Consider the following 13458-nt stretch of genomic DNA (forward strand, 5'->3'; position numbering starts at 1 on the left):
GTTATGCAGATACGAAGTATTTGCATAGGAACACTATGATATAAATTATAAATTGTAAAAATCTGTTTATATTTAGATTCATTTTTGTCTTAATATTTTTAAAGTATATAAATCATATGGAAGATATCTGTTTTATTGAGGTTAGGTGTTAGTGCAAGCCTTTCTGGGTAGGTATCACCCATTCATTATATATTCCACCGTTAAACAACAATCCTTAGTATTATTGTGCTCCGGTTTGAAGGGTGAGTGAGCCAGTTTAACTACGGGCACGTAACATACTAAATAACTACAAGGAACATAACATCTTAGTTCCCAAGGTTGGTAGGTCCCATTGGCGATTGGAAAGGTGAATATTTCTTACAGTGTCAATATCTATAAGCGGTGATGACCACTTACCACCAGGTGCTCCATTTGTCCGTCCGAAATTTATATTAAAAAAAAACCTAAATATTTATAATTGTAATAAAATAAAACGCGTAGATTAGAATTATTAACGATGCGTTTGTTTATACAAATGGTTTGCGTTATCGTATTTCCCAATATAAGTTTTGTGTGACGACATTATATTATTTTGTAATTGATGATAATATTCTTTCAAGATCTGTCAGCGTAAAAATTGTATCTACTGTGTCATGACATTATCGCCGATAGTTGAGATACCGCTAAATTTGTTAATAATTTTATTTGTAATGTTTAATTTTGTTGATGATCTAATAGGTAAACATAAATATTGAAAAAAATCATACTTCACTGTAGAATTCAAAATGATTATATTAAAAAACGCAAAATGGTTTACAAAATTGTCTATTAACTGAAATGGCCTACTTTAAAAAGGATAATTTACGTTGATTATGTACTAATATTTTTTTATTAATTCAAATATACAGTTGTTATATATATTTTTTTATTTAACTATTGATATATTATTTTTTAACGTATTCTAAACATCGTTATTGTAACGTATTTATAATACATGTTGTATAATTTGTTATACAGGTTGGTTTCACAGCGTATTTATTATGTTTCATGATATTTCTATAATTACTGCGACTAATTGCGTTATGTGATAATATAAAAATAAATAATCATTTATTTTCAAATTCACCATGATAAATATTTGGTTTGAGTACCTAAAGGAAGAAAAATCCATCTTTAATTAAAAAAGTTACTAACACACTGAATTCGTGTAAGTAATTAAAAGTTAAAAGCCTTCGAAGATTTTTCCGCAGAGATTCGCTCAGTTTTTCTTCTTAACTTGTCTTAGATATCTAATTAACAGGATAAATATTGGAAATAAAAGTACCGAAAGCTCCTCATTAAGATCAAACGATCCAAATCGTATTTCGTATGTCAAATCTCTGAATCGTTCAAAGAAAATGAGGGAAACAATTTTATCTTTACAAATTACCGATACCTAAAACGTGCGTTTAAGGAAATTGTTTTGGAATGAAATGGGTCCGATTCCCCCTAACATTGTAACAGTTACATATACGAAAATATACCTAATGTTGCATACAAATCCATAAAAACATTTCCAACCGTCTACGACGACCCTTCGTGAAGCAATTTTTCAGCTTAAACCTTGACCTACTTTATCTAATGGATTTTAAAGACAACCTAATTACTTAAGCTGTACTCGCGAGAACTGGTTGCACTGTGGAGAAAAGCAACTATGATTAGTTCATATTCAAAGCCGAGCGATTCTCATTATTTTTACAAGCTTTTTAGTAACAGATAGTAGCAAAACAGTTCCAGGAAACGCTTATTACTCTATCAATATATCCCCGATTTCGATTTTAATATTAAACATACAAATTTTATCATATTGCATGTTGAAAATATCCTGATTCAGAAAAAAACTTTACGTATATTGTGTTGCAGCGTTTATCTAATCTTTTATCGGCTCAATATCAACGCAATTCTGCCACCTATCCACCTACAAGGCCTCGGATATACGTCGCATGAACAGACACAGCTCTCGTTTCACATGAAACATCAAAGAATTAAGTAAGTAAGCGAGCACGATTAAGTACCGATGGCCAACTAAGCAGATTATGTTTACTGCGCTAACAGATGACATGGCCAAGGGCACGCTGACGTCAGCGTGATAGAACTGTTTTATCACTCTTTACTGATGAAACGAATACTGCCACTCGAGTATAACGGAGTATTGTTAATGATAAAAAATTGGCGAGGCGATAGTAAACACGACTATGTTTTGGTTTGCGAGTATGTCGTGTCAACGGACTGTAGTTTACACAACACGGTGCACGCGAGTCGGAGAAAAACGGTGCGACGTGATTTGCGAAGATCGAGTTTCAAAAACACGCTACCACCCGAACGTAGTCCCCACTACCGTCCCCGTGGCCGTCGAGCCTGCCCACCTCGGCCCACAGCCTCAATGATTGCGGAGACTCGGACCGCAACGCGCGATGAACTTACCTTTTTAATCTGGAAGTGATCCGGACGCAAAGTCTCTTGAATCTCCTGCTCCGTCCCGCGCGGCGCCGCCTGCACCGAGCTGCGGAACCCGTCCAGCACCCCCTTGAAAGTGAACTTCTTCATTGCGAATCACGTATCGCGCGGATCCTTTGTCCGAAGGCCGCTCGCACGCCGGCCCCGGCTACATCACAGCCGTCCGCCGCGGACAGCGAGCCTGTTTTGGCAGAAGGAAGGTCGGTCGCTCCCGCGCTGCTCACACCGCTACTGCGCAGGGCCGTCCGGGCCGCCGCCGACGCCGACACGCGCCCGCCACGCCGACAATCGACGAAAACTAGGCGAGGCACCGCCTCCGGAATGTACAGCAATGCGGTCTGCCGCCAGATCGATACCAGGGAGCGGCGACACACGCGCACTCGGAGCTATTCTGACACGCGCCGTCACACGGACCGCCGCGTACTGGCCGGAAAGAGCGCGATGCGACCGATCGATCTCCCCGCACGTGGTACGGAAAGAGATAAACACATATAGCGCATGCAGGTTTCTAGTCACGTCTTGCGGAGGAAATTTTCACAGCTGATATCTGCTTACGTCTGTGGCCGCCAGGTGGCGCGCATTGCAAAAACAAAGTGCAATAACACTCAAGTGTCAAACTAACGTCAACATGGCAGTCGAATTGGCAATTTTATAGCGCACCGGGCTGTCAACATAGAACACGCAACTGAACTTTCTTTTAAAATATTCCTATAAAATAAACAGAAATGTCGTATAAAGTGGCCATCAGAAGTTTAAAAACGTTAAGTTACCTAGGGAGTTACAAGAAAATAAGAGATCGCCCTATAAGGTAAGTTATTTTAGCATTATTAATTTATTTCGCAATTATACTCATGAACTCTTGTACTCACATTCAAATGATTTAAACATAAACCGGTTTTGCGCCTTTGAATTAGGTCTTATTGCATTTTATTTTTTTATTTTGATGTAGTTAGATTAGTGTAGAGTAAGTTAAGAATAGGTGGTGAATTTTTAATCATTTAGCTTATCACTCGTCAAACGATGTTTATCAGAAAAATTAAACCGGTGACACAATTTCGAAATTTCATCTTCAAATAAAAATACTACTTATGAGACAACAGTAAAATATACAAATATTTATATTCAAGAAAATAATAATGACATGATAAAGTTAGAAACTCTTGACCATTTATTTTTATATTTTTAATCATATATACTAAGTTAAAAAAGAACAATACATATAATATAATTATACAGCTACAAAAGGATAAATGATTCATATATTTTTTTATGTTAAAGGCAGGCAGACAAGCAACTTGGCCACCTGATAGTAAGTGGTCATCACTGCCCATAAACATTAGCAATGTAAGAAATAATAACCATTCTTCACATTGTCCCTTGTACCTGTAGTTACACTGGCTTACTCACCCTTCAAACTGAAACGCAACAATACTAAGTATTGCTGCTTAGCGCCAGAATATCTGATGAGTGGGTGGTGCCCACCCAGATGGGCTTGCACAAAATCCTACCACCGGGTAAAAATATCACATTTATTAAATAGTATATTCAACTTACCCGCACTGTAGCAGCGTGGTGAAATAAGCTCCAAACCTTTTTAAAAAAAGGGAGAGGAGGCCTTTAGCCCAGCAGTGGGACATTCGCAGGTTGTTACCGTTATTCAACTAACATGTTAATTAATTTTATTTATTAATAAATAATAATATTAGCTTAATATAACTCACTTTTTATGATTTATATTATTGCTTTTGTTGTATGAACGACATATGGTTAAATTTTATTATTTTAACTTACTTGACCTTCGGATTTACCTATAAATGGTGTTACATTGAAATTTATTAAACAGGTTGTGTTTTATATTGCTTCAAATATATATATTTTTTTTTTATGGAACAGAAAGGCAGACGAGCATATGGGCCACCTGATGGTAAGTGGTCACCAAGGCCCATAGACATTGGCATTGTATGAAATGTTTACCATCACTTACATCACCAATGCCCCACCAATCTTGGGGACTAAGATGTTATGTCCCTGTAATTACACTGGCTCACTCACCCTTCAAACCGGAACACAACAATACCAGGTACTGCTGTTTTGCGGTAGAATATCTGATGAGTGGGTGGTACCTACCCAGACGAGCTTGCACAAAGCTCTACCAACAGTAAACTTAAAAATAAAACAGTAATAAAAATAAAAAATATTAGATGAGACAAATATAACATAAATGATATTATATAAACAAACTTTTTACAACTTTTGGGCAGTCTATGATATGTTATACACTATAATTCAATAATATAATTTTTAATTTACTATACTTGAGCAAATAATATACTTGAGCATAACTATATAAATTGTAGATACTATTGTGCTGCAATATTGGGTGCTGGCTATGTAGCTTACAATGAATTCAAACGAAACAAAGCAGAGATGAAAGAGCTAATATATCTGAAGAATTACATGGCTGAGCCGATCACACCCTTGCATCAGCTGCAGAAGAACCAGGACGATATGAAGACACAGATGGAACTACTGATCATGAGAATACAGGCTGAATTCTGTCGTGCATTAGAGAAGGAGGAAGATGAGGTTTGTTCATTTCTTACGCTCCTGACTATATATCATAATTTTTGAGAAAAAAGAGACAAATGGATTTTATGTTAACTTTCAATTTTAAATTAAAAGTTTTACTACAAATTCACTCATTAAGAATACTGGGTTTCATAATGCTTACTTCGTAGTTACTACTAGGTAGGTGTCTCGTTAGAGGTGAAGGTGAATAAATAAAATTGTATATTATATTAGGTTTATCTCTTGAACTAAGTATATATATTTCGACACTCATTAGCCATAGGAGAAATTCAAAGACACAGATAACATATAAATCCTCTGAGATGGAATATAGGTAAGCATTGAGACATTAACATACATATTAACAGTTAACATATATATATATATTTATTTGTTGTGAAGCAAAACATCGTGAGAAAACCTGCATGTGTCTAATTTCATTGAAATTCTGCCACATGTGTATTCTACCAACTCGCATTGGAACAGCGTGGTGGAATAAGCTCCAATCCTTCTCCTCAATATGTAGAGGACGCCTTAGCCCAGTGGGACATTAACAGGTCGTTACTGTACTGTTATTGTATGTATATTTTTTTTTATTTGTAGGCATGGGAAGATGAAAAGACAGCTGACGATTATGATTTTGACAACGACATATTTTTACCGTCGCCGGTATGCAAGGATCATTATAATATATAACATTAAGTAAATTCAAATGTTCTTAATACATCGGTTTAAACTTGCTTCGAAACATTAATGTCGATTCAATAATGTCGACCTTTCTATTACTTTATTAAACACAATTACGAATAAGTAATAATAGATGTACTTAAAATGATGATTAAATTAGCAAAGAACTATAAACCCTAATTAAAATTAAAAAAAACCTCCGATAATCTTTGTTTAGCTTTTCGGACGTAGTTAAACTAACTATTATGGATGCGCTTGAGTACCATTTTTGTTGAATTTATTTTCAGTATTTCTTTCATCTTTGATGCTTGTTATGCTAGTTTTAAATGTGACGCGATCGTATTGTTAAGTTATAACACAAAAATGCTTGTAAGGATGACTTGAAACTTTTTGAATTTAACCTCGTTGTGAAGTGGTGATAACTTTAACGTCCAATATGTATTTTTTTAATAAATATAAATATTTTTATACATATTAAAAAAAATACATTGCCTAGAGAAGCAAAAAGGCCAGTGTCAGACCACCCGCCCGATGGTCTAACGATTTTAGGAAAATCGCGGGTGCTCAATGGATGCGACTAACACAGGAGCGGGAGAATTGGCGCACCTGTGAGGAGGCCTATGTCCAGCAGTGGGCTATTTATGTGGGCTAAATATGTTGAAATATTTTTTATCTATAATAATTACGCAATTATTATTGCTTACTAAAAAAATTGCGAAAAATCATAAACCAGCACCGCCAACGGGAAACTAGTTGCAATTCAACGCTATCAAATACAGAGTGTATTCATTCTTGCGTTTGTACTTTATGGACGTCAATTCAAGTTCATCTCTTAATATGTAAGAATTCTACAGGAAGCGAAGTTCAAAGTGGATCGTTGGACGCGCAAGGAAGGAGGGGGCGGTATCACATGCGTGCTGCAAGACGGGAGGGTGTTCGAGAAGGCCGGAGTCAACATATCCGTGGTGTCGGGTAAGCTGCCCCCACCAGCTGTGCAGCAGATGAAGAGCAGGTACGGAACAGATCATATTCAACACTTCATATAGATCTTATAGAATTGTCTATGGATTTTTTTGTTATTTATTTCGGCTGTGATAGTTCATCTAATGTTTATTTTTATGTTCGTTCTGTTTTAATATCTTATCAATTCCTTTTTCAAAAAAGTATACCATTAATCATATCAAGATTATTGGCAGGTTTACGTATGTTACATACATATATTATATAATGCTTGGTTGGATTTATAAAGTTTAACTGAGAATTTGTTATCTACACCAATAGGGGTAAAAACTTTGAAAGCAAAGAATTGCCATTCTTCGCTGCCGGCGTCAGCGCCGTCATACACCCACGTAACCCCATGGTGCCCACCATACACTTCAACTATCGATACTTCGAGGTTAAGGATAAAAATGGTACGGACTTTCTATTTTCAAATTTAATTTTAAATTTGATTTAGAAACAATAAAGTTAAGTTAATTAGTCAAAAAGCTTATTTTATAAATAAGCAATAAAGATATAATTTTTTTTTTAATTTGCGTTTTGCTAAAATGAAAGGTTATACATTCGGTTTATCAAATTAATATATTTTTTTTTATATAATAATAGGATACCATCACAAAGGAATGGGAACCTACTTACCTAAAATAAATTAATAATTCAAACCTTAAAATTTGATTATTAGAAGTGCACTGGTGGTTCGGTGGAGGCACGGACCTCACTCCATATTACCTGAACGAAGAGGACGCGGTCCACTTCCATCTCACACTCAAACACGCCTGCGATACTCACGATCCCTCCTACTACGACAGGTGACTACTCTCTCACAATATCTCCACACCGGACAGGATATTGACCACAGCTGCAATTCGCAAACAAATACAACAACTAATGGTACAGGAGATACCATTTTGCAGGTGCTGTGCGTGCTGTGCTACCACAGATACTCTCAATTCCCTCACTCTGAAGGTCCGATGAAAAAATAAATACATTTTATTTAATCTGTAAACGTAAAACTAGATATAGTTAAATATGGACTTCAGTTATGTGACATTCATAAATAACTCACTACTCAACTATCTCATGATTATAGATAATCTTATTTTATAAGAGACGTGTGGTTCAGATAGAGCTAACCCATTTCAAGTGCTGAATAAATGGTTTTTATAAAATAATTTATGGATATAAATCGAACACTCGATTACGAAAACCGTGGTGGGAATAATGCAATAGCATTTCCTAAGGGAGCTTCTGTCGGGCAAGGGGCTGCCCGTAAAAGTTCGCCCAAACCTCTCCATGCAGTAAACAAAGTTTAACGACCCCAAATAATTTATTCAAAGATACCAAGTGATGAAAAATTGGTATAAGACGAAGTGACGTTACTAACCGGTCTAGGTTCAAGAAGTGGTGCGACGACTACTTCACGATCACGCACCGCGGCGAGCGGCGCGGCGTGGGCGGGATCTTCTTCGACGACGTGGACGCGCCGGACCAGCAGGGCGCGTTCGCCTTCGTCACCTCCTGCGCCGAAGCCGTCATACCGAGCTATATTCCCATCGGTGAATATTCCGTTCGATTGTAGTGGTTTTTATTAAAATAGCGTTAAATAGCTTACAGTTAAGTAAAAGATGTTTAAAGAAAAATAGCACCAAAAGTTCGATCCGAAAATTTTGTGAGATTTTTTAGTATAGTTTTTTTCATACATTTGGTGGTAAATCTATGTGCAAGCCGGTCTGCGTAGGTACAACCCACTCCGATCAGCAAGACTTAGTATTGTTTTGTTATGGTTTGACCGGTGAGTGAGCCAGTGTAAGTACAGGCACAAGAAACATAACACCTTAATTCTCAAGGTTAGTGGCGTCTTGACGATGTAAAGAGATGTGAACATTTCTTATGCCAATATCTCTGAACCGTGTTGACCACTAACCATCAGGTTTACCTAGCTAATTTAATATAACTTCAACCTGCTAGATTTGAACCAAATCAACTGAGCATCAAAAGTTCTTTCCACTGGGCCATATTGAATAGTGCTTGCTAATGATAAAATTTTATTTAAAGTTAAAAAACACAAGGACGACGCCTACGGCTACCACGAGAGACAATGGCAGCTGCTCCGCAGAGGGCGATATGTCGAGTTCAACCTCATATACGACAGAGGCACCAAGTTCGGCCTGCACACTCCGGAGGCCAGATACGAGTCCATTCTCATGTCTTTACCGCTGAATGCCGTTAGTATAACTTCGTACAAATCAAACTTACCGTTCATCGTGATAAGGACCAATAAATTGTATAGTAATGGAAGTAAGTAGGCTCAAAAATACCGCGAAAACGAAGGTGCATTCTAGTAAATAACAACTAGTCTTATACTAAGTTATTACACAAATAAGCACGTACGTAATGACAATAATTAATAATATTTTAAACGACATGTTTAAAATAAATATTTTATTATCTTAATTGATGGACTCTTACCGTAATAACTCAGTGTTGCCAGTTAAGGATTTTATTTTTCCCATAAAAGTTCGTAATGTATAATTTTATTGAGTAATTTATTTTTAATGGTGTAATAAAATTTATTACATAATTTAAAATATCATAAAATTATTAGGATTTGTTCTTATTATAAATGTCGTTAATGTAGAGCTGTTTAAAGTTTAACATTGAGTTAAATAAAAACAAAAGAAAGCTAATATAAAAGTCGTAACTTTGTTTTACAGAAAAACATTAAACTTTTTGCACCACTTTCTATGTCACATCTCTTATGTTATCGCAGTAAGTTGCTTTTTTCTTAAGTTTTAAAGACTTCCGTTAGATCTGTTACAAAAAGTAGTCCATGTTTAATTAAATACTATAATATATTAGTGGCATGTCCCGACTTCGTACGTGAAATTAAAATTAAAAATATAAATAAATATAATTTAAAAATTCTACAACCCAATCATAGCGTCACCTTCCGTGTCCAAGCTAAACCTAGGATGGTTTCCAGACACACACACACATTTTTTTTTTATCAAATTCGATTCAGCCGTTTAAAATATAAATGACATGTAGCCGAATTATATATAAAAAAATATATCTATTTTAGAACTAAACAAATGCATATGATTACAGAAATGGGAGTACATGCACGAGCCCCAACCTGATTCAGCCGAGGAAAAGTTAATGAAAGTCCTGAAAGAACCAAGAGACTGGCTCAATATCGAAAAAGCAAAAAGTACTGCCGCTTAGATTGACAAGTGCATAGGCTTAGCAATGGTGGGAGAGGACCTAGGTAGGCCTGGCCCACCTAGGAATCTCTGCCCTAGAGGTAAAGTAATCCAGTGGTGTGTGTGTGCACATATCCTATGTATGCAATATCGAACTCTCTTGTTGTGTAATGTAGTGTTAAAATAGCTCTCTTCAGGTTGACTGTTTGAAGAAAGAATAAAATAGTTTACAGATATTTTTTATAAACTCTATTAAATTATTTACCTTTTCAATGAATATATGTTTTATTTGAGATACCAATTTGTTTGTCTGTATCAAAAACTAATTTGTTTATAAAGTGTATTTTTTTACAGTCTTAAACTTGAACAATAATATATATTTGGTATATGACTGCCTCGTTGGTCTAGTGGTTTGTTGTAAGGCCGCAGACCCGGAGGTCCTGTGTTCAATTCCCAGGTCGGGCCAATACAATGTTATCAAGTTTTTCCGTCAAAAAATTCTTAGTAGCATCCCGGAGTCTGGAAGTTGGAAGTGTGTACACTCCCATGCCTCGGAAAGTACGTAAAGCAGTTCGTCCTACACCTGAACTCTTTCCGGTCGTGGCCGATTGCCGTCCCATCGGATTATGAGGGTGAGGGAATAGAGAGTGCACTGTGTTTGCGCACACACTTGTGCACTATAATATCCTGCACAGTTGGCTACTTTCCCTTCAGATTGGCCGCCGTTGCCGAAATCGATCTGGAGGAAATTATTATTACTATTATATTTGGTCAATTTAATAATGTTTAACAATTATTGTTGTTTGCCATTAGCTGACACAGAATGTTTGTTTATCCAATCATTATAGATAATAGATTATTCGAACATGAATTAATATTTTATTAATGTATATAAATTAATATGGAAAGAAGGAATGTCCATAAAATGTTAGAAATATTATATTATTATATTTAATTTTTTATTTACACAATTAATATTGATGTGCCTTCCGGAAAACATACAGCATTGCTGTGAAGTAGCAGTCGTATACTTACCTTAATCTGTGGTCGATTGCTACCTTAGACAACTTAGTTCACCTAAATGACACTAGGTAGCGATAGTTTACAAGCAAGTCCGCGGGAACCGTAGCCATATTCTTTCATAGTGTTGTGTACTTTCGCCAAAGGTGGTCGAAATAATTCTAAAGTAATTCAGTTGCAAATAACATTTCTATTCTATATATTATGAAGTTTTGTAAAAAATTAATTGAATATTTTCGAACATTTAGTTGTCTCTATTTGAAATCGATTGGATCGCGCCCCGAATAAAAACGGCGAAGTTAGTGATTCGCATGTGCCTATTTCGAATGGTGTGTATACCGATAATAATCAGTGCCGGAAGGATGAGGATACCTCGAAATCAAGCAGTTCGAGCAACGAAGGTGAAAATGAGGGTACTCCCAGAAAGAAACGTCGGCTGGACTCCCAGGTAACGGTCGATCCGAGAATCGACGCGTTATATGACCAGGTCAGTTTTCTTACAAATTTAATAATGCATCAACATTGTGGGACTGATAGCAACAAATCCAGTAGTCACGTAAACTCAGATCAAGTAAATAATGTTAGCTCCTTTTTATCCAATCCCTCGGTGTCAACAAAAACTCTAGATCTAGATACATACAAGACAGAGTTTGACGAGAAAAAACACATGAAACCCGCCGATGGGAATAGGTTAAAACAACTAATAGAGTTACACCATTTTAACACACCCTTGTGGCAACACGTGCGCTACAATAAAGCCTTAGCTGAAGTCACTGCATCTCCGGGATTTTGCAACCTTAAAATCAATGACGAATTGAGCTGCCTCAATAAAGGCAAAGACTTTTTGGCCCCTACTGAACTATTTGTTGCGGGACTAACAAATGCTTTGCTGTACCAAAAGGATTTGTTGCAATCAGGCTTACAAGAAATACTAGATTGGCCTGTTAAAAACCCAAGCTTGCTAAATAGTGACAATCTATTTAATAAAATGAGCGCTACGTTTGGTGAATCTTCCGCTTCCTACAAAAATTCAGAACGCACACTACAGATCGTCTGTGGCAAGAGAGCGGAATGTGGAGATTAGACGTTCATGACTCATATCAGAAATACCTAATAAAAGTATACAAACTGCTTTTCAAAATATTCCACCCAGCGAAGAATTTCTTTTTGACAAAGCAAAGCTACTGTCGCTTATTCAGTCCCTCGGAGGGCCACAATACTGGTTGTCACAAACTCAAACATTCAAACCAAAAGACAGATCTAGTCTGAAAAGGAAACTTAATGAACCCTCAACATCTAGAAGCTATAATCCCACGAGACCCAATTATCAAAGCTCAAATAAAAAACCACAAAATAAACAAACTTACAAAGGCAAAGCTGACAACAACAAGCAAACTAAAAACATTACATTTCGTAACAGAGATAAGAAAAAATGACTATCCGACACCATCATTCAGGGGGAGTCACCTTGTACAATTCAAAGACAAATTGCAGACTTTGGAGGCAAACAAATTTATCATGACGGCAATCACAGGATCCCGAATACCCCTGTTCAAAAACCCCCCCCCTTGTTTGGCCTACAAAATCAATAATGGACCGGTATACAACAAAAACATGACTCAAGTAATTCTCGAACTCCTGAATCAGAATATTCTTCAAGAAGTCAGGGCAAAATCTCCGAGTTTCATCTCCAAACTTTTCTTGCGGAAGAAAAGCGATGGATCGATACGCTCATTATTCAATCTCCGGGAACTGAACAAATATGTAAAAACGAAACATTTTCGTTTGATTTCTCATACAAATGTGCCGGACTTTCGCCAACCTGGAGACTGGATGACAAAGATCGACATTTCGCAGGCTTACTTTCATGTCCCTATGGCAAAATCACACAGACCCTTTCGCAGAATCAGTTATCAAAATCGTATTTACGAGATGACGTGCCTGCCTTTCGGTCTAGCTTCTGCACCGCACCTTTTGTCTTCCATCACATGCTGGGTCGCGGAGACCCTGCGTGCAAAAGATTGTCGAGTGCTAGTCTACCTAGACGACTTTCTTCTGGTACATCAAAACCGAACCAAGTTGAGTGTTCAGGCTGCGGAAGCCGTAAGACACTTGGAATTATTGGGTTGGAAAGTAAATGTCCAGAAATCTGTCCTGACTCCCACACAAGACTTGGAATATGTAGGGATACGATGGCTACCGGCCAAGAACAAAATGACAGATTATTCAAAAGACACACATGAGTCTACGACAATTATAAACAATGTTGGGACAGCTAAACTTTGCCAACTTTGTCATCCCACGGGGCAGACTACATTGTCGCAATTTGCAAATCTTCCTGCGACGGTTCGACAAGAGATTTCCCCGCCAAGTGCAACGTATCCCGCAGAACGTTTACCGAGAAATGGTGTGGTGGCGCGGAGTCACCACTCGTTACCGATACACAAGGAACCGGCTACCCATTTTCTGGCAACGGATGCCTCAGATGTGGGTTGGAGTGCTCAAC

General features: G+C 37.0%; 2 protein-coding genes across 6 annotated transcripts in view; one reads left to right on the top strand and one right to left on the bottom strand.

The window, feature by feature from the left end:
* Positions 1-2877, bottom strand: part of LOC126772119 (syntaxin-binding protein 5) — a 249638-nt gene extending 246761 nt beyond the window's left edge. For 3 of the 4 annotated variants that reach the window (XM_050492279.1, XM_050492276.1, XM_050492277.1), the window contains exon 1: positions 2443-2877. In XM_050492279.1, coding sequence (XP_050348236.1) covers positions 2443-2565 — 123 coding nt within the window. In that variant the 5' untranslated portion in view covers positions 2566-2877. The remainder of the gene's footprint in view (positions 1-2442) is intronic. The other variant, XM_050492278.1, reaches the window with a different exon arrangement.
* Positions 2878-2985: 108 nt separating this feature from the next.
* LOC126772125 (oxygen-dependent coproporphyrinogen-III oxidase) lies at positions 2986-10209 on the top strand. Of its 2 annotated transcripts, XM_050492294.1 has the most exons (9): positions 2986-3283; positions 4833-5061; positions 5647-5712; positions 6585-6742; positions 7012-7142; positions 7412-7538; positions 8122-8285; positions 8785-8954; positions 9838-10209. In XM_050492294.1, exons 1-9 carry the CDS (start codon positions 3201-3203, stop codon positions 9952-9954), a joined length of 1245 nt encoding a protein of 414 aa, XP_050348251.1. In that variant the 5' UTR covers positions 2986-3200; the 3' UTR covers positions 9955-10209. The 2 variants fall into 2 exon arrangements, with proteins under 2 accessions (XP_050348251.1, XP_050348252.1); XM_050492295.1 differs by lacking the exon at positions 5647-5712 and having other exon boundaries at positions 3018-3283.
* The last annotated feature ends 3249 nt before the right edge of the window (positions 10210-13458 follow it).

This window comes from Nymphalis io, chromosome 12, assembly GCF_905147045.1.
Source record: "Nymphalis io chromosome 12, ilAglIoxx1.1, whole genome shotgun sequence".
In the NCBI taxonomy this organism is placed as follows: Eukaryota; Metazoa; Arthropoda; class Insecta; order Lepidoptera; family Nymphalidae; genus Nymphalis; species Nymphalis io.

Coding starts and splice junctions, on each gene's coding strand:
- LOC126772125 (XM_050492294.1), top strand. CDS start 3,201: ATGTCGTATAAAGTGGCCATCAGAAGTTTAAAAACGTTAAGTTACCTA. Junction 8,286..8,784: donor ACCGAGCTATATTCCCATCG/GTGAATATTCCG, acceptor TTTTATTTAAAG/TTAAAAAACACAAGGACGAC. Junction 8,955..9,837: donor TGTCTTTACCGCTGAATGCC/GTTAGTATAACT, acceptor ATATGATTACAG/AAATGGGAGTACATGCACGA.